General features: G+C 39.6%; 1 protein-coding gene across 3 annotated transcripts in view; it reads right to left on the bottom strand.

Moving 5' to 3' along the window:
• LOC126100114 (uncharacterized) overlaps positions 1 to 25,368 on the bottom strand; it is a 137,035-nt gene that overhangs the window by 13,848 nt on the left and 97,819 nt on the right. For 2 of the 3 annotated variants that reach the window (XM_049910645.1, XM_049910647.1), the window contains exon 9: positions 10,790 to 11,020. In XM_049910645.1, the coding sequence (XP_049766602.1) occupies positions 10,790 to 11,020 (231 nt within the window). Of the gene's footprint in view, positions 1 to 1,004; positions 4,612 to 10,789; positions 11,021 to 25,368 lie in introns of those variants that run through there. The other variant, XM_049910646.1, reaches the window with a different exon arrangement.

Here is a 25,368-nt window from a genome sequence, read left to right on the forward strand (position 1 = left end):
AACTGCACTTTTTTCCCCTGAATGTGTACATTATTCGAGTCCTTTTTTTACATTTTGTTGACAAAAATAAGTTCTTAATTTGTACGCCTGTCTCCTTGTCTCCATAAAGTTTTCAAACACAATATTTCGTTCTTCTATACTTGGCAGTTGCTTGTGCAAGAAAACTCATCCAAGATGACAACATTAGGTATGTCTCCGACAAATATTCTGTCATAGAGCAGTGACATCTTAAAAGTATGATACGTTTGTTTTGTCAGGTTCATCACGATTTATTTAAGTGGAACTAAGCCAGCAATTACACAATTTATATTATTTTCTGGAAGTCTGCATACATCTTCTTTGTGGTTCATAAATGAGACGACGAAAATACGAAATTTACAACTACTTCACTTATATGCCATTATCTTGATGTTAGTTTGCACCACTTTTCAATATGTTTTAAAATTCTATATCTGAAAATAACTTTTTATAGAAATTTCCATAGTACTGGAAGAATATGATGTTACTTTTAATACGAACACTGACATGTGTTTTTTCCACACAAACTGAAATTTTTTCCAAAATCTCCCACATTTCTAACCCTTCTCCAAATGGGTGCATGTTATGTGATTTTGTATATCCATTGATAATGTTCAATAACAGTTTCTTTAAGAGTGCCAAAATGTGTCGGATTCTATTTTTAATTTCCTGCAATATTTCCTCAGATATCTTCTCCAACATCCACGTATATTTTATCCAGAACTTTAGGCAAAAAATATAAAATATAAATATAAACTCCACATAAGTAAAAATGTGCAGCTCTACATCTTAGGCAATACCTTGCCAGCTGAAACACAAAATGCAAGTTTAAACAATTAATACTTAGGTGATCAATATAATAACTTTGACTCCATAATGTAATTTTCTGTTCACTGTCATCTCTGCAAGCTAGCATTGATGCATACTGGAAAGAAAGCACAGAAATTTTCAGAAATTATGCTTCAACTCAATTAATTTTATTCTTTAGAAATTTGTAAATCTAACACATTAAATACATCTATTACAAGTACTTCTGCTGTTACTTGATTACTTGAACTATTTGGATATTTTATGCTGTGTGTTAAATGGCCAAAAATACCATTTGATCTAAATGTTAAGAAAAACTGGAAAAAATTCCAAGTCATAACAAAAACTGAACAACATTATTTATATTTTCACCAATTTCAGTTAGCAGGCAAATCTAGGAAATCAGAGAATATCTATTAAAAGAAACTTATCACTATATTTACTTCCATTTGTTATCAGCTGTCTGTGTTTACTGATATTTAATTTCCTAAGCTAATTCAATCAAACATTACATAATAAAAGTAATTTTCCTAAAATAAATAAATATATTCTAAATCAAATTTAGCATATATTCTATCTGATTTGTACTATACGAAGAAAACAACTGTAGTAAAATAAATATGGTCAGCTGAACAGGAAATTTGGAACCACCAACATGAGCACTGGGCAAAAATAAGATGAACAACCATTGTGCAAGAGTAGAGCTCAATAGAAGAAATCAAACAATTATTTTATGATGAAATTCACACTATGAATATAATAAAATGTGTATCAGTGCCAAATAAGGGATGAAGGATGGTGATGATGATGATGATGATAAGGAAAAAGAATGCAGGGAGAAAAAAAGAATGAAGCTAGTCACTATTATGAGAGCGAGTGTGCAAACTGGCACAGAAACTCACAAGCAAAATAATTTAATCACAAACATAGAATAAATCTACTAAAGTCAACTGTGGTCATGGCCAGAACAGTGTCAGCATCTTATTTATGTCCCTAAAAGGGGATGAAGTTATCAACAGCACATGTCCCTCTATTATTACAGTAGTGTGCAGCAGAACCTTAAAAAGTCTAGCAGCAATAAACACTGCTTGGAACTTTTGTTTACCAGTATGTCTCACATGGTGTCACTTTGCCAGCATTTATTCACTGCACATAATTTGAGAATACACATATTATCTGAATAAACCAAGCCTCCTTAATTACACTTCTTTTTTTCCCCAATATTTTGATCCAGCATACCCATTCACAATATATCTTGTCCTTTAGACACAAATGCCTCACTTGTTAATGTTGGCAGCCACAAAAACCAAATCCTATATAAAGGATATTTCTTGTCAGTTGTTCTGACACAACTGAGTTTCACTGCTGTCTAACAAAAGTTATGATCTTCAAGAAAATTTAGCATCTGATAATGTTGTTCACAATATCACAAAAACTACTGCCTGCAAGCACACCATTTCCAATGGAATACTTACTGTAAGTATTTTGCTTCTTTTTCTTTGTGGTATATAAACAATTTCCCTCCTATTTACATGTCTCTCTCACTACTATCTTGCAAAATTTTAAAACCTTGAAAGGGAATTGACTCGTTCCTTTCTACTTCTTATTATCAACAAACTTAACGATGTTCACTGTAATTTGTCATGTCCGTCTGCAAAGATATTTCCAGCTACCACTTTCCAGGTGACAATATGCTTTAATTTCAACTGGGAAAAGTCAGAGCCTTTTATGCTGGAATCAGAGTTAATTTTGATGACTAATATATCTGTGGTCACAGTTCTTATACAGGTGAAACACAGGGACAAAAAACATACTGGGAATGTGGAGTACAGCCTCACTTAAGTGAGGTCACTGAGGCATTGCATCAATGAAAATTCATTTTTCCCCCAATAACATAGACATTTTTACCTAATACTTGGCAAGTTTGGCAGCAAGATGCTATAAACAATGTCACAGTATTTTGAAAAGTATGTAATTATTAAATAATAATTTTGTCCTTTTTCTCTCTAAAATGTTCATGGCAGTAAACCAATCAGCTCATTTCACTTTTTTGTCAAGTTCATGTGATTGTAAAAACTGACATGGCATTCAAGTATTGTTCTTTTATCCTAAAAAATTGTATTTATTACATGAAATCTTTCTAATTTCCGGATAAGCCAAAAGAAATGCATGTTGATAGCTAAGAAATTGATAACTTCGTGAAGATTCCCACAAATCAGATTACTTTTGTGTCATTTGGGAATATGTCTTCAGCGTTATATTAATTTTGGTCCAATGTTGCATAATACAGAACATTTTACACATAGAACTGGAAGAATCCAGCGTGCATGAAAAAAAAAATGTATATTTATTTTTACACAAAGCACTTTGCTAACTATTTTTATTCTTTAAAATTATCTACAACTGTGTAAACAGTTTATTGTCTTGTATTTAAGCACCATCTTTTGCAGTTCTATCCTAACTACTCCTGATGCTAGCTGCCTTGAAAATTCACCATGGTGTCCACCTCTTAAAATTATGCATCATCCTGATGAACTAAGATTATATGCCATGAATGATCTCTCACATCTGGCAGATCCACTTGAATGGGAAGTTTTAGAAAAATAACATGCCCTTGCTCAGCTTGTTGTTAACTTGAATTGCAATGTGAGTCTAAAAAGTTTGGTGAATGGTATTACAAAATCATAAATTATAAGGTATAAGCAAAATATCTTTACTCATTCTCAAAGTAATCTTTACTGGCCACAACATAGTTTTGGCTGGAAATTGCCAGTACTTATCTCACACACCTTTTCATGTTTTGTCAACCTGTAATGCAGTAACGGGCACAATGTGACCACGGTGGATGCCTTTGCTACACCATCACAAATGATGTTTGCAGAAAATATGGATGTTGGTCAAATGTGTCAATGAAATATCTAGCAGTTTCCTTCTGTAATCAAACAACTTGCACTCCACCAAACATGAACAGACATTCTGCTTTCCTAAATCTTGTTGAATTATAGTTTTAAAAATTTCCTCGAACTAAGATGACTATCGAATTCGCTCAATGTCGTGTGTCAGGCCTATTGGCAGCCAATCTCAACATGGTGTCCTAAATGCGTGTCAATCAATTGTAGAAACATTTCCTTTTTATGATTTTCTGTTCTGTACACTTGCCTCTAAATCTGACAGCTCAGTTGCTATTTTTCACAATTTGTGACAAAACTTGGCATTTATGGGACGTTCCATCACAATATGATCTGAATTTTCAGTCACCAGATCAGTCTGGTTCAACTTAGTGTGTTGACATTTGGCAACACTTCTAGGCATGTCTATCCATCTTTGGCAAACTTTCATGTTCATACAGCTGTCCATTCACTGAATATTTTAGACACATCTTGCAGTTCCTGCTTCACATGGTATGGTGGCCTTGTTCATTATGCAGCCTTCACAATTCCTGCATTTATCAGCAAAATATTTGAAAATATGTTGCAGAAGTTTTATTCTTAATGTTAGAATTGATCACAGTTTTCAGATCCTTTCTCTGAAAAGAGTAGTTAAACATAGAAAAATATATCTTCTTTGCCGATGTAGATGGCTCCGCATCAGCAATGAATGCAGAAAATTTTGTTCATTAGATTTTTGACACCATCTTGAAGATTATCAAGATTCTCAATTTATAAGGCAAGTTTTCATTTTAGTTTCAAAAAAACATAACATCACATGTGTTATCTTGTTTATGTACTTGGCAACCCTCCATTTTCAGGGAAAATTGTTGAATATTCTGTTCAGTATTCTCCTTTCCTGTAAAATAATATAACCACAAGTCAACATTGACATGTTTTGCTGACATACAATATGTGGCCAAAAGTCTCTAGAAACCCCACTGAACACGTTATGTATGACATCATGTTATCTATCTAAGGGCATACAAATGTAAACATGATATATCAGCATCATAGATTAGAAAAGGTCAATGGATATAACTGAGTTACTTTGAGTGGGGTCTGATTTTAGAGGCTCAAGATCAAGTACTACATCACAGTGATGTCACAGTACTTACATGATCCCAATTGTGCTGTTATTATGGAAAGATCAGGGAGGCAGTAAATCCAGTCACCACAATGGAAGAGCTTGCAAATTTACTGATATGTAAACTCTGAAGACTATAGTATGAACCGAACACCGATCATCGAACATCCCTGCCTGCTATTATAAAGGACTTCTGCTGCAGCTTAGGTACAGAAGTTATCGATAAAATGAACTATTAAGTAGAAAAATATTGCACTGCTCTCAATAATAAATAACCGATGTCTGTCGGATAGGGCAAACAATGAAATCACTGTCTGAGGTGCAATGGAAGAATGTTTTTAAGAGTGATGAGTCACAACTGGTACTAAGACACTCAAGAGTGAACCTCGTGGATTCCCAGCAAATGGTATTTACCATGAAATAAGTGTTTCTCTTCTGTTGTTATTGACATTTTATGCCAAGCACTGACAGGTAATTCAGTTAATGGTATTTATCTCAAATTGTTGCAGCAATAATGAAATTCAGTAGAGTTTGTGTAATGGTCTGGTGCTGATTGGCATGGTTGTCTCATGCAATACATTTTGATCAATAGCAAAATTAATACAGGTGCATATAAAACATTTTGGACAATGCTATTCTACCAACATGTAGAAACACTTTCAATCTGAACTTCCTGTATTGGCACGATAATACTTCCACACATCCAAGACCGACGTATCATACATCAAAGAAGATAATATGGGTTTACTAGACTAGTCAACACAAATTGCTGACGTGAACCCTATCAAATATCAATGATAAAAAACAATTGTTTCATGCCAAATCAATTCACCCAAAAATTTGGCACTACGCTTTTAGAAAGGTGGAAACAAATTAAGTATTTAGCAGAAATTTTTCCGTAAAAAGTATATACTACAATAGTAGCAAAATTAAGCTGTGTGGATGGCACCTTCAGAATGAGCATTAGTGGGTGTCTGGAGACTTATGGTCACACAGTGTAACCTAAACATCATAAAAACACCATGCAAATACCTCACTATTTGGTTCACATTTTTTTGTATTTACAGCAGATGTCTGAACATGAACAAAATATCATCATAAACAAACATAAGTTGCTCACCTGAAGCTGCTGAATTATCCATGTGCAACCAAAAAGGTACAGAACGAGGTCAAGTCAAACAAAGAGCTGAGCAATGAAAATTCACACAAAACTTTGTAACATTATCTAAATTTTACTTTTAGGAAGCAAAATTCAGAAAAAAATAATATACTGAAAATGCAAATAGACAAAATCATGCCACTACCTCTCAGAGAAAGGTGGAGGCAGTATAAATGGTTGAATGCACTGACCTTTCAATGTACATTCTGTGCACCATAATAAAGAAAAGTCATTTCTGAATGTATCTGTATTGAGTGTGGCTTTATACGGAGTGAAATGTGTATGATAAACAGTTCAGTCAATGTAGAAATCAAAAACATCTGATGTGTTGATACAAAAGAATGGTGAAGATTAGATGGGTAGATCGAACAACTAATGAGGAAGTTGTGATTAATAGAATGACATACACTTCAGTTGTAATAATGATTTATTAATCCATGACTGATTTCTGGATGTTAAAGACACATCTACAGCTGCATAAAAAACCGTAAAACACAGTGGGAGATGAGGGTGGCAATATAACGTAACACATCTGTAAAAACCAGAATGGGCTAATGAAACAAAGTGACTCACTTATTTTATTTGGTCACACGACATTTGGTTAGGCCAGTCAGTCAGTACAAAGACACCAAATCCTTACATCTCAGATGGATCTAGATGAAAGAGGAGAGGGCGTAATAATCAAATGGACCTAAAAATGTAATATCTGGATGGATACGGTGAAGGAAAAAGAAATCAAAACCAAACAGTGTTCTCACACTGTCCACCATCGAGCACTTGCATGCTATGAATGCCAACAAGGACAGCATGAAGCATCACATCAGAGGTCTGGAGGTAGCTGCAGCTGCAAACAGTATGCAAGGAAATAAACTGAAGTCCTTATCAACGAAGATACGGAAAATTGGGACTGACTGGTCTGAGTGCTTACAATACTTAATTTAAATGAATAATAAAACATACACAATCTGCGGTACGCTGCCAAGCTAGGTAATTCTCAGATATGTAAAAAAATTTGACATTTATTTTTTGGCAACAAAGAAATTGTACATGGGCTAAACAGGACACAATGAGCTAAAAGTGATACAGTAACAGTGATAAAAAGTAATTAAAAAAATAAAAATAAACATACTGAGTAAAACGTCATAATTGGTGCATTCATCATTCAGTTCAAAGAACACCTGGATGTAAGTAATTCACTATCTGTGTTAACTATTCACCTAAAACCATACAAGCATTCTACCCATAATACAAAAAAATAGGCTGCAGTACATGCTGGGAGATGAAGAAGCTTGCACAGGATAGAGTGGCATGGAGAGCTGCACCAAACCAGTCTCAGGACTAAAGACCACAACAACAACAGCAACAGCAACAACTTAAGTATACTCCACCTATAGCCAACAGATCTATCCTTAATTTATTTGAAGAAATTGAAATTTTGTGCAACTTGAACCAAAATCCACTATGCACACTAAATCAGCAAACCACTACATATGGTACTGTTAAATAACTATAAGTTTCTTAAATAATATGTCACATGTTCAAGTCTATTTTTCTGAACTTCCATTTGTTTATTTATTTCACCCCTTAATCATCTTTCCATATCAGTAATGTTTTGTATAATGCAGGGTATTCAGCATAACCATGTTATTTTGTTATTTCACTGCTTTCATAGTTCCACTAACATTTCAGAGTTTTATGATAGTTTTTTATATATTTCATTTGACATAACTTGATCCCGTAATGTATCCTACAAATATGATGATGGTTTAATTGGCATAGTTTATTTTACCATTTTTTTTATATCACTGATTTTTTCTGTTTCTTATCCTCTGTTCACTCATTTTGTCCACATACCGTTACCTTGTTGCCTAAAACATCACTTTGTTAACATGCCTGAGAGTTATCTAGCTTGGCACCCACTCATGGCTTGTTTATATTTTATTATTCACTTAAATAAAGTATTGTAAGCGCTTGGACCAGTCAGTCTTGATTTATCATACCTTCATTAATAAAGTCTTCAGATTATCTCCTTGCACACTGTTCATGCCTGCGACATTCAGCGCCTCCTGAGCTCTTGCATCATTAGTCTGCTCCCCTGATTTGCGCAGACATGTTATGTTACAGTTCCTCCCTCCTCTCCAACTGTGTGTTGCAGTCTTTATACACTTCAAGACAACCGAGCGAGGTGGCGCAGTGGTTAACACTACAGACTTGCATTCGGGAGGAAGACAGTTTAAACTCACATCAGGCCATCCTGATTTAGGTTCTCTGTGATTTCCTTAAATTGCTTCACAAAAATGCCAGGATGATTCCCTTGAAAGGACATGGCCGGCTTCTTTCCCATCCTTCCCTAATCCAATGGGACTGATGACCTCGTTGTTTGGTCCTCTCCCACAAATACACCAATCACTTGAAGACGGGATTTTCACATCCTGAAACTGGTCGCAGATTGAATAAATCATTATTACAACTGAAGTGGATGTCATTCTATTAATCACGTCTCTCAGTTGCAGATGTCCTACAAAAGGCAAAGCCTGGCTAAAAGAAGGGATCTGTCACTTAACCCGAGGCATCAAGGAATTGTCAATTTGGGAAAGGAGAGGAGAGGAGAGGAGAGGAGAGGAGAGGAGAGGGGGAGGGAGGGAGGGAGGGAGGGAGAGAGGGGGAGAGAGAGAGAGAGAGAGAGAGAGAGAGAGAGAGAGAGAGAGTGCTTGGGGGGTGGGCGGGGAGGGGGGAGATCAAGGCTCGAATATTAAACCTAGGTTCAAATGGATGTAGGCTATGGTAGTTATGTAGAGGTGAAGATATTTGATCAGGACAGGCTAGTAAGGACAATTGTATCACATCAGTCTTTGGACTGATGGGCGCAACAGTATCAAAGAAAAAATAAATGAAGGGCATGACTACAGAAAGGATTTTTTTTCCCTTTATGACTGCAAAGTTCCAATCTTCTGAAGAGATGATCTGAATATCAAAGCGACTTTGGGCATATCCCAGTGAAGTGTTGTTGTATAGCCCTTACTGTTCATGATGTATATAAATAACATAGCGGATAACATTGGAAATACCATATAGCTCTTTTCAGCTGGTGTTGTCTATAATGAAGTCTTAATGCTGGAAAATTGTGCGAAAATGTAGGAAGAAGAGCAAGGTGTCACCACCTGGTGCAGCAGCTCATAGTTGACCCAAAAACTAAGAAAAGTAATGCACTGTGCATAAACGTGTGTAAAGACCCACTGTTCAATTATGCAATTGGTGATTAATCACTGTAAAGTTTAACTATCATATAATACCTAGTGTTATGTGCTTGAAACAAACTTAAGTGCAGCGTTCACATAAAACTAGTTATATGACAAGGCAGTTTATCTAATACTGGCATCTGCACGAATTTTAATGTGACAAATTAACAAAATATTCAACTGATTGATTCCTGAATACTGCTTGTCAGTTTGGAACCCTCACAAAACACTATTAATACAGGAGACAGAGATGATTGAAAGAGCAGCGGCAAACTTTGTCACAAGTTCTTTTACTGAGCGTTTGAGTGTTGTGGAAATGCTTATTAAACTCCATTCGAGGACACTACAAAGAAACACAGTGAATCATGGAGATGTTTAATGCTATATTCTGAGAATGTACATTCTGAGAAGAGTGGATAAAATAACATATTACTGCTTTGAACATATATCTCAAACACCTTGGTAACTCGCTGACTGTTTATGTAGCCTGAAAAAGTGATTTTTCCTCATATTTTATAGAAATTTCAACAATGCATTGCTTTGAAGACAATAACGCCTTTCTGACTAAACACAATTAGTGAAACATGTTGTAAATGCAACAACACATCTCCTTGTGAAATTCAAGATATACTGAAGAACATACATAGTTGGGAAAATTAGCTGAACTGGCAATTTGTGCTCACAGGGAAGAATGTCTGGTTCAGAATTTGATATTTCAAACAAAAAGGACATCAACTGCTCTACAGCTCTGAAAATTGACCAGTGGTTGAGATAAGCAATTAAAGAAAAAAATAGCATAACATAATATTTACTGTGCTGAGGGGAAGACTATGGTGAAAAAAATTAAACACAGGTAATGGTGGGAAGAAAGAAAAAACATCAAAATTAAACACTACTGACAGCATGTGACATAATGAAATACAAACCACAGGACTTAATATTACTCATCGTGATCTTCAGAACGGCTGAAAGTAAATGCAACTGGATAAAACAACATACACATGAAATTGACACAAAATGTGAGTTAAATAGAACAAAATTGAATATCAGAAGGGAAATATCATAAGAAGTTCAATAAACTCCATTTAGTTTTTGTTTAGGGAGTTTTACAAATGACACAAGGGGATAGAGTCCAATGCTCTGTCAGTCAGTCAGTCAGTCACAGTCACTTTCTTCCGTTGTCAAAACAAGATCACTCATTATGGAGAAGCAATTATAAATGGAACCTTCCCCCCACATCATCTGAAAGTTAAAGTGGAATAAAAGCCCCAGTGAACACCAAACTGACTGTGATCTTAGAACTGAGTCTGTGCCGGTTTATGTGAATGTTAATATTTCCATACGTACTAAATAATATTATAAATTTTGTAAGAATACTAGATTAAAAAGGCTGTCTCAGAACTGTCTACCTCTAGAATAAAACTGATAAGGCACAGAAAGCAGTAATGCTGACAACATATCCTAGCTGTAGACAGTGCCACTCTGGCAAAGAAGAATACTTTATTAGTCTAGTGAGGGTACAATTGATATTTTCTCATCTCTTCACACTTACATCCTCGTCGTCCTCCTCCTCCTCCTCATCGTCTTCTTCATCTTCCTCATCAGGATCGTCGTCAGCTGCATCCTGATCATCTGGTTCCTCATCTTCATCATCGTCGTCATCATCTTCTTCCTCATCATCCTCATCTTCATCATCATCGTCGTCATCATCATCTTCATCCTCATCATCGTCATCGTCGTCCTCATCATCGTCTTCTTCTTCCTCCTCGACTTCCTCCTCCTCCTGAAACAAATGCAAATACATAGTAGCACTTTACAGTTGACTAATTCTTTCTTTGATTGCAGAGTACTGTTTCATTTAATACCCTTGTATACCATCAACATAATATGAATCAATTATAACGATGGAACTAAAATACACTCCTGGAAATGGAAAAAAGAACACATTGACACCGGTGTGTCAGACCCACCATACTTGCTCCGGACACTGCGAGAGGGCTGTACAAGCAATGATCACACGCACGGCACAGCGGACGCACCAGGAACCGCGGTGTTGGCCGTCGAATGGCGCTAGCTGCGCAGCATTTGTGCACCGCCGCCGTCAGTGTCAGCCAGTTTGCCGTGGCATACGGAGCTCCATCGCAGTCTTTAACACTGGTAGCATGCCGCGACAGCGTGGACGTGAACCGTATGTTCAGTTGACGGACTTTGAGCGAGGGCGTATAGTGGGCATGCGGGAGGCCGGGTGGACGTACCGCCGAATTGCTCAACACGTGGGGCGTGAGGTCTCCACAGTACATCGATGTTGTCGCCAGTGGTCGGCGGAAGGTGCACGTGCCCGTCGACCTGGGACCGGACTGCAGCGACGCACGGATGCACGCCAAGACCGTAGGATCCTACGCAGTGCCGTAGGGGACCGCACCGCCACTTCCCAGCAAATAAGGGACACTGTTGCTCCTGTGGTATCGGCGAGGACCATTCGCAACTGTCTCCATGAAGCTGGGCTACGGTCCCGCGCACCGTTAGGCCGTCTTCCGCTCACGCCCCAACATCGTGCAGCCCGCCTCCAGTGGTGTCGCGACAGGCGTGAATGGAGGGACGAATGGAGACGTATCGTCTTCAGCGATGAGAGTCGCTTCTGCCTTGGTGCCAATGATGGTCGTATGCGTGTTTGGCGCCGTGCAGGTGAGCGCCACAATCAGGACTGCATACGACCGAGGCACATAGGGCCAACACCCGGCATCATGGTGTGGGGAGCGATCTCCTACACTGGTCATACACCACTGGTGATCGTCGAGGGGACACTGAATAGTGCACGGTACATCCAAACCGTCATCGAACCCATCGTTCTACCATTCCTAGACCGGCAAGGGAACTTGCTGTTCCAACAGGACAATGCACGTCCGCATGTATCCCGTGCCACCCAACGTGCTCTAGAAGGTGTAAGTCAACTACCCTGGCCAGCAAGATCTCCGGATTTGTCCCCCATTGAGCATGTTTGGGACTGGATGAAGCGTCGTCTCACGCGGTCTGCACGTCCGGCACGAACGCTGGTCCAACTGAGGCGCCAGGTGGAAATGGCATGGCAAGCCGTTCCACAGGACTACATCCAGCATCTCTACAATCGTCTCCATGGGAGAATAGCAGCCTGCATTGCTGCGAAAGGTGATATACACTGTACTAGTGCCGACATTGTGCATGCTCTGTCGCCTGTGTCTATGTGCCTGTGGTTCTGTCAGTGTGATCATGTGATGTATCTGACCCCAGGAATGTGTCAATAAAGTTTCCCCTTCCTGGGACAATGAATTCACGGTGTTCTTATTTCAATTTCCAGGAGTGTAAATTGAACCAACAAAATTTCAATATGCTGCAATGGATTTAAACTCTAAACACAAATTTTAATAAGCTATACACTTTGGTACCTACAGAACTGACAGTAGAAGTAGAAGATCACAGTCTTAATGAAAAGTAAAAAGATCAAAGCAGTAAATAATTCTGAGAGGTAAGTGATGTACCTTCACTCACGACGTGCACGATTTCAGAGAGCGCACACCCATATATTGTCACAGACCCGCTTATAGGGGTCACCTGGGTCAGTCCCCTGGCACGCTCTGGTGATCCAACGAAACAGCATTATTTAAGTGACTGCAAATGAGTGCGCGACCTATTCTTTATACTGTATTACTGTTGTCCACTCAATGTGTTCAGAGCTATGCACAACCTATGCCTTATGTGTTGCTATGTAAAGTACTATATTCCATGCATCGTGTTTGTTCTTGCTATGACAAACTTTGCGACAAGTGAGGGTTACATTTTCTCTGTGTATTAGCATCAGTGCTAAATCGCCTGTCGAACATCTCCACAGAAGAAATACTGCAACATCTCATTGACCAGTGGCAAGCTTTCACTAAGAACAACAAAATCTCGCCACCACTCTCAGGAAAGTGGCATCTGCGCGTATTCACAGCAGGTTACTGTCCTGTCAGCGCAGCTGTCACCCTTTGCAGAATATGGTGAATCAGCTGAAAGTTGGGACTCCTACAAGACACAGTTACTCCAGCATTTCCAAGTTTCTCTTGTGGGTGATGCAAACCTGAGTAGGGCTTTCTTTCTTTCCTGGCTTTCGCGTGCATGTATCAATTGTTGTGCCAAGTGGTGCCTTTGCAAGAACAGGCCAATTTATCATCTGATGAAATGTGCAAGCTTCTCTCAACCTATTACTGTGACAGAGCGTACATCACTGTGACGCTTGTAGAATTTTACCGCTGGTCAGAAATGCCCGAACCAATCTTACAAAGCCTGGGCTGCAAAATTACACCGGTTGAGCCATTGTCGTAAATTTGTCACTAGTACCCACCACGAATCCTATGCTGATCACAAGGTGCACGAACTTATTGTTTGTCTGGTCCCGGGAAGGGAAGTCTGCAAAAAAGCACTTCAATGTGAGAGTCTGATGCTTACGGATGTGCTCAATACAGCACACTCCTTTGGAGTGTCACAGGCTGCAGGCAATCAGATTGCTCCACACATGAGGGGAGGTATCAGAAATTGTTCAGTCAACCACTGTTAGCGATGCTGCAACTGTTCTGGATGACGGGGAAATGGGGAAGCCGTTGCAGCAGTACAACCTTCGACTCAGTGCTGCATGGGGCAGCGTCGGTTACAGCCACAGTAGCAACAGACTGCGCTACTGCAGTGGCCGCATGCCCCCTTCCATCTTGCTTGCACTACTTCATCTGACACAAGTGTGCTGCGTGCCCTAAGCATTGGGCGCTTTGTAACAAGTGTCGAAAGAAAGGCCACACTGCATCGGCGTGTAGCTCCTCTTCGAATTCGCTGGATACAATAGTACCAGTGGACATGAATTTTATCTCTACAATGACTGCTTTTCCAAACAAATTGTTTATTGACTTGGGTGTGTTAAATAAACTGCTAAAAGCACAAGTGGGCACAGGAGTTTAAGTAAATGCACGAAAGTACGTGGACTTGGGTTCTCCTCACCTCACACCGGTTTCACGGAAGATTCCAATCTTAGATCAGTTTTCTGCTCCTTCCTCATACAAATCTGCTGTTTGCCCTCTCATCTTTCTTGTTGCGGATCATTCCCATACTGCAGACTTTTTCAAGTTAGATACGTTTAATGCTTTCGGTTTCTCCTTTGTCGACGACATAAATTTAGTGTCAGATCAAGTTCTGTATCAGCAACAGGAGTCCCTCTGCTCTGACTTTTCGTCTCTGTTTTCCCACAGGATAGATTGTGCTACTAGTTTTCTGGCCCACATTACTGTGAAAGAGTCCACCCCCCCCCCCCCCCCCCCTCTCTCTATCCAAGAGTGACAGGCACCTATTGCGTTGTATGACTCTGTAGTTGGCCCGCAGATTCCACGGATTATCACCGCTTGCACTCACTGTATTCAGGAACAGGTGAGCCGCAGACAACTTGTTTCCCCTGGCCAACACCGCAGCATCCATTGGAGCATCTACATGTCAATTTTGTTAGGCCCTTCCTAAATCGGTAGTGGACGCCTATTCCAAGTTTCCCTATGTATCCACGTCCACTGCGGCCACTATTTTGGCCCTGTCTAAGATTTTTGCAACTGAGGGACTGCCATATGCCATGGTTACCGACAATGGGCCCAGTCTGTTTCTCAAGAATTTGCAACTTTCTGTAAGGCTAGGTAGGGGTGTTCACAATCTCAGAGCTCCCCCATTTCCTCCTCAATCTAATGGTGAGGCCAAACACATGGTTTGGGCATTTAAAACTCAGATGAGGAAGTATGTGTCTGGCACGTGCCTTGAGCTGCTTTGGACCTTTTTTGAGCTCATAAAATTTCACTCCGGTAGAGACAAGAACGCAGCAGAGCTGCTACAGGGACAGCAACCACAGACGCTTCTTCACCTGCTGCATCTGAAGCCATGTTCACTGGTGTTATTGGCTTCATGATGGTTCCAGTTGGGTGTGCCTGTTTGAGCTAGCGGTTTTGGCAGAACTGGGCTCCTGTCCTCGGAGGGCGGGGGTGGGAAAGGGGAGACGGGGAGACGCAACTGGTCGTCACTTGTCACTTCAACGAGCTGTGGCCATGCACAACAAGTCCCATAGTGAAGAGGCCATTGACCACCCCCCCTCACCACCTGCCACTGCAGATGCCTGTTCCTGTTGCAGATGGTCCAGTTAACACCACAGAGGGGGTTGCTGCCTAGACTGCATCTGGGGTTTCTGCCTCCGCACCATTCCTAAACTACTGTCGTTGGTGCAGCCCCCGTTGCACCTGAAGCTGCAGCCGCCAAGTCGCCACTGCCGCCACCTCCATAGCTGGAGCTTGTGACGTTGTTATCTCTGACACTCCGACTGACACCTCTGGTGCCAACCGCAGACCTCGACAAGGACATCACTGTGGAGGCCTTTCCCCGGTCCTGCCCTACGGCTTCTCACAAAGTGGGGAGACAGTGCGCCAACCTGCCTCCCCATCACTTCCGCCCCTACTCACCGGCACCTGCCTGCCACATGCTACAGCAGTTGCTGTTTTTGGAAGTCATCACCATCACTGCTGTGTTCCATGACTCGTAATCTCAGTGCTTTGTGCAATCAGTTTCCTTCAAACCCCCCCCCCCCCCCCCCCTCCCATCGTACCGGTGCATTTTTCTGTCTAATTTTTTTTTTTTTTTTTTTTTTTATGTTTGTACCTATGTATGTGGTTTTCTCACCCCCTAGAAGGGAGGAGTAATGTATCTTCACTGATGACACATATTGTTCACAAGCTGGCTTACCAGAGCCATGTGGGTCGGCCTCTTGATGCGCTCTAGCGAGCCACCATAGAAACAGCATTATTTAAGCAATCTCAAATACCAGGTTTTCCAGTTAAAAATACACTTTTTCCTGGGTGAAAATACACATTTTCCTTCGTTAGAATATACTTTCTCCATATTAAGTGACAATATACTTTCCCTTGGAACTGTAAAACTTATCAATCCTTTGAATGGTAAAGGTTTTATTGACTGGCGAAGAACCACCCTGTACTTTAGGGAATAAAACCCAGGAAAATTATATTTATAAGAATAAGTGCATTTTGAAAATATTGTCAATGCACAGTTAACATGTACACTGCATATTTTCATATTATGAAAGTATAAATACAAATTCCACAAATTCCAAATTCCAAAATGTTGAAACTGAGATTGCGATGCACTTTCATCAGCCAATCATGTGATCTCGCCAATCAATGACAGCAAATATTCAGAGGATAGACCACGTGATGTAATCATCCAATAGCAACATCACTGTTCAATAGGTTGAATGCACGAATAGGAAAAGTGCATGGTTAAAATTGATATGCATATAATACAGCTACAAGAAAAGCTAAGCTTTCAGATATAATATTGGTCTTTATTTGCATGTGTTACCCTGTAAGACATGCATATAAAGACCAATACTATATCTGAAAGCTTACCCTTTAAGAAGCTTTCAAAATGTGGTGCTACAGAAGAATGTTGAAGATTAGATGGGTAGATCACATAACTAATGAGGAGGTATTGAATAGAATTGGAGAGAAGAGAAATTTGTGGCACAATTTGACTAGAAGAAGGGATCGATTGGTAGGGCATATTCTGAGGCATCAAGGGATCACCAATTTAGTATTGGAGAGCAGCGTGGAGGGTAAAAATTGTAGAGGGAGACCAAGAGATGAATACACTAAACAGATTCAGAAGGATGTAGGTTGCAGTAGGTACTGAGAGATGAAGAAGCTTGCACAGGATAGAGTAGCATGGAGAGCTGCGTCAAACCAGTCTCTGGACTGAAGACCACGACCACAACAACAACAACAACAACAACAACAACAACAACCCTTTAAGATGTATCCAACACAAATGTGCCAGTAAAATTTTAAGTAATGACATAAATGTCTGGTTTCTGGACCCAAAATTTTCTAATTGACTCGTCCTCAAAGCGTTAGATTATGAATGAGAGTCAAGAGCTATGTGATTTAAGAAATTCATCACACATCCTCACACATAATACAATTCATCTTGCATAAAAGGAAATTTACTTTGAAAGTAATGCTTCTCAAACTGCCAATCGCAATATTTTCCAATGAACTGTTAGAAATAGGCTCATCTGTGACAGAGACCTTCAAAAAACAGGCATTACTGCGCATGTGCAGCAATGATGACGCAGGAAGCCCATGCTCGGTGATTGCTCTGCTCATACACCTCCCGTCACATTTCTCTTTGGAATTTCGTGTCTATTGGGGCATCGTGTGACCGTGTGCAGCATATTGTTCGAAGGGGACATACGGAGGTACTGTACATCATTCTAGCCAAATAAGGAATGCAAAATAAGAAAGCAGTCCTTGGCACAATATTAATTTCAAAACTAGACTTTACAACTCAAAGTACCCTGATATGTTGCAAAATGGTGGCTTTATCATGGATTTTTTTTATTCATACTCTGCTATGTTGTTTTAGCATTTCCAAACAGGTGAGTAAATATAATGCCTTGTGTGGAGTTTCAATGATAAAACTTAGTGTGCTGCCAGTCTACAATTTACTGAAGAACGGTGTTCTGTAAAGACATAAACAAAACAAATTAACATCAAAGTTAGAGGAGACACCAGACTAGTGTTGAAACATGTTCTGTCATCAAAAAACATTGTTTTCATGGGAAGTAGATATGAAAATTCTAAAGTTTTTCAGAGGTGTTTTCTGGAAACCAATTTTCTTGGAATACCAATATTGTATTATATCCTGTTTGATTCTTTATTATGGCATTATGCCAGAAGATGAAAATGTGCACCTGAAAACACCGGCAAACAGTTGAAACTATACAATGAATAATTAGACTGCCTCTGCGGTGAAGATTAATAAAAGGCAAATTTCTTTAGCAAACCAACAAGAATAACTTCACTGTTCTGCAAAGCGATTAATGCTTGATTTCCAATAACATGGAAATAAAATGAAATCAGAAAACTGAAACCAGTACATATGTTTGTCTTCCATAATTAAATTATGTGAAAGTATTTTAATTCACTTAATAGCTCCCAGCCACAGAAATGTGTTTGGTTTTCATTTGTTTCCGCGTAGCATATGGCTGTTTGAAGCTAGTGCTTATACAACTAACAGCCACACTTCAAAATAGGAGAAGGCACTGCCTTACGCAACTTCAGGTCTGCCCACTGGCAACTGCTTGAACAAACCTAAAAACAGTTATGACATCATGCTCAATGAAATTACTTTGTTCTTACAAAGTATTGCGTAGTCTTTGTCCTAAAGCCTTTGACACTTCTGCTGCTGGCACACACTTATGTGGGCACTTGTTTAGTTGTTGTAAATGGAGCATTTTATTTGCAACTTAAGTTTTACATTGGTAGCAGTGGAGATGACGGTAGTCTCCATGTGACCAGTGTTTAGATTTAGTGATTTTGCTGTTTCTTCTTCGTTTAAAACTCATATGTCAAATGAAAACAAAACGAATTTCTGTGGCTGAGAGCTAGCAAGTGAATTAAAATAGCCATATAATTACGAAAGACTGAAATGTTATTAGTTTTAGTTTCCTCATTTTATTTTAATTCCAGGTTTTTGGCAGTCAAGCATTAATTGCCTTTCAGAATACTGAAATTATTTTTGTTGATTTGCTAAAGAAATTTGGCTTTTATTAATCTTTTCCGCAGAGGCAGTCAATTTATTTGAAATGAAGCATTTTATTCCACAGTACTGGCTAGTGTCAACTGTTTGCTGAATTACAAGTGCCCGTTTTTATCCCCTGGCACGTATGGCGTTATGTCATAATAAAGAACCAAACATTAGATACTTGTACTCCCAGAAAATTTGCAGCCCGAAAACCACACTGAAAAGCTTAACATCAGGTTGGGGCCTATTTCTTTGTGAATCTGGACATATGAATGTGGACTTTCTGCCGAATTATGCATTTTAGTCTGGTTTACGAAATTCCAATGCTCTTGAAGTACCCTCTGATGTTCTGTTTCATTTACAACGTAATGTAAGACTTCTTAATGCTATATAGGTACGAACATGTGGGCTTCCTATGTCATCGTAGCTGCGCACGTGCCATAACACCATTTTCTGGTGCTCTCTTAGAACTGCTGAAATAAATTCTAACAGGTAGCGGAAAAATACTGCGAATGGTTGTTAAAAAGTGGTACTTTCAAAATGAATTTTGTTTTACATAAGATGAATTATGTTACATGTGCAAATGTGCTTTGAATTTCTTAAATCACGGAATGTTGGATTCTCATTTAAAGCTTAACACTGTGACGACCTACCACTTAGCAAAATTCGTGCCTAGACGTTTGTGTATTATTTTAAAATTTACTGGCACATTTGTGTGATGTATATTAAAGTATAACATGTGCAAAAAAGACCAATATTATATGTGAAAGCTTTTCTTGTAGCTACACCATGTGTATTAATTCAAACCATTAACTTTTCATATTTATGTGTTCGCACTACTGAATAGCAGTGATGTTGGTTACTATTGGCTGATTACGTCACGTGTCATTTACTCTGAAGATCTGCTATCATCGGCTGGCGAGATCACGTGACATCAGCTATGACTGGCTTACTAAAGTGCATAGTAGTCTCGATTTCAATGCTTTGGAAACTAAGGTGCTGTGTTTGGTGGAATTCAAATATATACTTTTGTGATACAAAAATATGCAGTGTACATGCTGCTGCACATGAAACATCTTTCCAAAACAGGTCTTTTTTTTATTGGGAGGAGGGGAGTGCTCTTTCTCTGAAGCGCCGGGAAGTTCTATGCCGGTGTATAAAACCTTAACCATTCAAAGGGTTTCTAAATTTTATGGTTCTGAGAGAAAGTATTCTGCCACCTAACACGGAAAAAGTGTATTTTCACCTGGATAAAAGTGTATTTTTAACCGGGACATCCGGGAAAAAATCCAGGAATTTTTTTCCTTGTCCATGTATACACCCTGACATTTCACACGTAACATATCGTCTTGTGTAAAAGGAAATTTGCTTTTAAAGTAACTCTTTTCAAACCGCCATTCATTCATAATATTTTCCCACAACCTGTTAGAAATAGATTCATTTCAGCAGAGCACCAGAAAACAGGTGTTATTGTGTGTGGGTAGCTACGATGACAATATGCAAGGAAAACAATCAATTTTTGACATAATAATTTAATTGGATGGATAAAAAAATCTACTCACCAAGTGGTGACAGAACACACACACAAAAGACAGTTGTAATTAGGCAAGCTTTTGGAGCCGGTTGCTCCTTTTTCAGGCAGAAGGGCTCATGGGGAAGGAAGAGGAGTGAAGGAAAAAGACTGGAGAGGTTTGGAAAAGGAGTAAATTTCGGGAAAATCACCCAGAACTGTGTGTCAGGGGAGACTTGCTGCATGGGATGAAAAGGAAAGATTGATTGTTGGGGACTGCATCGGATGATATTTGAAAACCCAACAGCTTACAGGTGGAAGACAGGGTAATATGCAAGTAATTGATTACTGCTTAAACATCATGCAATAGTTCATACGAGTGAAAAGCTAAGTGCACTGTACGTACAGAGGTAGGAGGGGGGCAGCAAAAAACAGATGGGTAAGACAATAAAAGATGTAGAAAACTAAAATAGAGTGAAGAAAGAGTAGTTACAGTGAAGAAATACTGGGACAGAAGAAATCAGCATAAATTAAGGCCAGGTGGGTGGCGAGAACCTAGGACTAGAGGTGGGTCGCTCGCAAATAAATGGGTCCAAAGGAACGGTTCACTAAGATGAACGGAAGGAGCGAGGAATGAGTTCTAAGGAACAGTCTTTCATAGTTCACGTCAGTCGCGGCTTTCTACTTTTAGTTCCTCAGAACGGGAAACGGTCAGTCTCATTCCCGCAACGGCACGTCGGCCAGTCTCGTTCCAGCCTCAGTCCCGTTGCCATCTGTCTTGGTCTCTGTCGACCGAAATCATCCTTCTTTACGTAGCCACTCACAGTTCCACTGCCGAGGCTCCAAGCTCATTCAGTATCGAGTTGTTGTTCGTTTCGTCCACTGCACACGCCCATTCTAGATCTGTTTCAAACCTTTTTTGAACTCTGGATTTCTGGTTCTTTTCATATTCTATTCAGCGTCCATGACCAGTAATTAAAATGTATTTTATAATTATGTAAATCACATAAAAATTACGTGGTATGTAATACATACATCTTTTCAGGTAACAAAAGGGCATATCAGCTTACTTCACTATTTCGATAAACAGCAGAAGACATACTTATAAAAAGGCAAGTTGTTTTGTTATTATACATGCAAAGGAAGTCGGTACGACATACATGAGTGGCCATTTTCTGTCTTCTTTTTTATCCAAGGTAAAACAGCACGTTCATTGTTACGGAAGGCAGACCGACTTACAACCGAATGAAGCCCGCGCTCCATAATCGACTGTCTGCTGTTACATTTTGTAAAGAGAATACGGTAACTTCTACAATATTATTTCAGTGGTACGAAAAATCAGCCCCGAGTACTAGACTGCTCGTCGCCACCCACCACTCATCATCTATTGTTTCGAAGTTGTTGGTTGCACTAGCTTATTTGTTATTTCTTTACTGCCTAATTATTACATGTTTATCTATTCTGCTCATAGCGGTCAACAAATAATGCATTATTGGCGAGCGGTCTGTACTCGGAGCCGATTTTTCATGTGAAACCTCCTATTATTTCACTGCGATCGGCCACATAATGCTACAGCTGGCTAAACGAGAAGTTTTGCAGAATCATGAAAATTACTTCTATAAGTGTGTGAGAACTCTGTAACGAATAAAAACTCTGTACTCCAGAGCGGAAACAAGTGCCCCCTCTTGGCGCCTTCCACCTTCAGTCACCTATGCTACTAATTTTCAATTTTTCATAAGAACCATGTACCATGCACATACGAATGGTGAATGAGTAAAAAAGAATGGTTCCCATAAAAGAGAGATCACCAGTGAACTAGTTCCCAAGGATGAACAAGTTTGCCCATCTCTACCAAGGACACGTTGTAGTGCTAGTTCCCACCTGTGGAGTTCTGAGAAACTGGTGTCTGGGGAAAGGATCCAGGTGGCGCGTGTTGTGAAACAGGTGCCAAGGTCATGATTGTCATGTAGAACACGAAATTGCATGTTGCCTGCATACACCCTCTGTCTATGGCCATTCATCCTAACTGATAATTTGGTGGTAGTCACGCCGATGCAAAGGGCCGAACAGGAGAGAAGCCACATTTATTTCGCAAAGTGACAAAAATAACTTCATTGTTCTGCAAAGTGATCAATGCTTGACTGCCAGAAATGTGGAAATAAAATAAAATCAGAAGACTGAAACTAGCAACGTATTTTAACCTTGCGTAATTACAAGAATGTGTGTCAATTCACTTGACAGCTCCCAGCCACAGAAATCCACTTTGTTTTCATCTGAAGTGAGAACTGTAAATGAGGAGGAAACAACAAAATCGCTAACGTAAACACAGAACATGTGGAGACTAAACCCCTCCCCATTACAACGCAGACTACTCTGTGCATACGCGAATCTGGCAGCTTGGGTGCGCCAGAAAAATTTTTCCGTGTAGCATCTGGCTGCTTGTTACTACTGTTGATACAGCTACCAGCTACGCACAAGTAGCCAAAAGTGACAATAGGTACTGCTCATACGCAACTCAACTGTGCAAGCACGTGAGCCTGCTGGAAACTGCTCAAATGAACTTAATGTAAACAGTTGTGACATCATGCTCATTGTCAGCAGTTTATTGTTGTGAAGTATTCCATAGTATTCATCCTAAACCCTCTGACACATTTTGCTGTTTATCAATTCATACCAATCAAAAGTATAAAGATTTAATTGAAGACTAAAAAAATCAAGAATGCCAGAATTCCAAAAAATTTCTGGGTTTTTCCCTGTTTTTTCCTGAATGAAAAAATTCCCGGATTTCCCAGTTGTGCTGGAATGTATATACCCTGATGGAACAATAAAATGGTCAATTAGTACTCTCAACAACACTTTCGATGCGAAAAATTGCTCACCTAGCAATTCGTACATAGTGTGTCAATAATGCACAAGTCACAGCAGATCTGTTGTGATGGTTTGCAAGATTATTTGCTGTGAAAACTATGAACTTTTGCGTCTGGACCATGTTAAATGTTGTGTGTACAGCACCCCTACAAACACAATTGAAGAACTGGAGCAGAGAATTCTTGATGGCAGTTTAGAAATTATCCACAGTCATTTGAAGAAATTCAAACCTCAATATGGGGATGAGTACAGAACTGCAAGGCCAACACTTTGAACTTATACAGTAATCATAACATGTCACAATAGGAGGGATAGTAATAAAGTTATAAGTATCATCTCGAAAAAATATAATATGTAATAAATTTTTGCATGTTTGCAGGCACTTCTGCCAATGTGCTACACACTGAAATCCCCACCACTGAAGTACTGTAGGCGGGCACCAGATGAGCCAAAACATAGAGATATAGCCAATTGGTAAAGTGGGGTATTGGGCAGCAATTCGTTTCCAGCAGCATCAGAAATGCTGCCGTTGTGTCAGGCCAATAAAAATAACTTCTCTACCCATTGGGGTCAGCCTGACAAGGCTGCTACATTTCTGCTGCTGCTGGAAATAAATTACTGTCCAATACCGCACTATATTAATTGCTATGCCTCTTTGTTTTGGCCTCTCTTGTGGCCTCCTACAATTCTTTGGTGGAGGGGAGTGTGTACAACGACTGCAGGCACGTATCAGCAAACAAACAAAAATTAAACCTCTGACTGCTGTGGACGAGTTAACTCGTCACATTCTGCTACTCCCCAGGTGCAGGTGTTGAGGACGTGTTTAAGTGTAGCCCCTGTGTTACACATCCTGTTCTGCTGACCCTCCCACCGATATGGGCACGTTACTTCCGTATCTCAGTTAATATAAAAGTTTCGAGTATTATCGTATGACATACGTGACTCCTTGTTTGCTATTATTTGCAATAAACCTCGTTTTGATATCTTGAACCGATTATGAAATGTGACAATTGTTCTGATCATACTATTCATGATGCAGAGGGGTGGAAATGTGCACACTGTGCACAACCATCCACCCAATATAAAAACCGGCAACTCGAGAACAGAGTGAGGTGATTTCCAGCTCTCAGTTTTGACACATTTGTCGCTCAGTGCAATTTGGTCGAGTTTCACCCGAGTCCCAAATCTGACTGTCAGATTGCAGAATCTAAACGGAACGATTAGTGGAAATAACGACTTTGTGACTTGAGTATGTCTGTGCGTTGCCAGTGATCTTATGCCACAGAGCCTTCGATTCATTACAAAGAATGAAGTTTTTTGTTCCAAAAATGGGAAAGTGACACGCACTTCAGCAAAAGGACCGCCTGTGACCTCACTGCAGCTATCCTAGATCTGTCATAGAGTCAAAAAGCGTACTGTGTTTGAGACTCATGTTAGTGACTTCTGTATCCTCAAAATATTCTTTGGACGATGTGAAAGAATAACTGACAGTGAGAACAGTAGTAATGATGAAGTAGTGCATTTTAGACAAAAAGTGATAAATAGAAGTCCATCGAGTTCAGATCCCGAAACGGAGGAATCATATGTGAGTGAAGACCTTGATCATATATTGGAAGAGCTCGCTGCAGACGAAGAAGAGGAATTGAGCTCTGTTGATGATTCATTGCACAATATCCAGTCGAATAAATTCGCTAACAAGAAACACCCATTTCCGTTCATTGGAAAATGTGGGCTTGTGATGGATTTGCCATCTGATAAAAATGCATGTGAAGTGCTTTTGTTATCCTTAGACAACAAAGGGATGAGGCCTTTAGTCACAGAGACTAACCAATATGCAGGGCAAAAACTGCATCAACACGAAATGACTGAACATGGTTGACTGAATAAATGGAAACCCACCACGTATGAAGAAATTACAAATTTCATTGGGCTCATGATTTGGATGGGTCTAGTACAGACAACACTTGTTAGATGTTGGTCAACGAACCCTATTTACAACTTTCCATTTCTGCACAGAAATCGTTTTGAATTACTGTTAGTGAAGTTGCATTTCACAAACAACAAAAAGGCAGATGAGAGTAGCAGACTTGGAAAAATTTACTCCTCCTAAACATACTGACAGACAACTA

This window comes from Schistocerca cancellata, chromosome 9, assembly GCF_023864275.1.
Source record: "Schistocerca cancellata isolate TAMUIC-IGC-003103 chromosome 9, iqSchCanc2.1, whole genome shotgun sequence".
In the NCBI taxonomy this organism is placed as follows: Eukaryota; Metazoa; Arthropoda; class Insecta; order Orthoptera; family Acrididae; genus Schistocerca; species Schistocerca cancellata.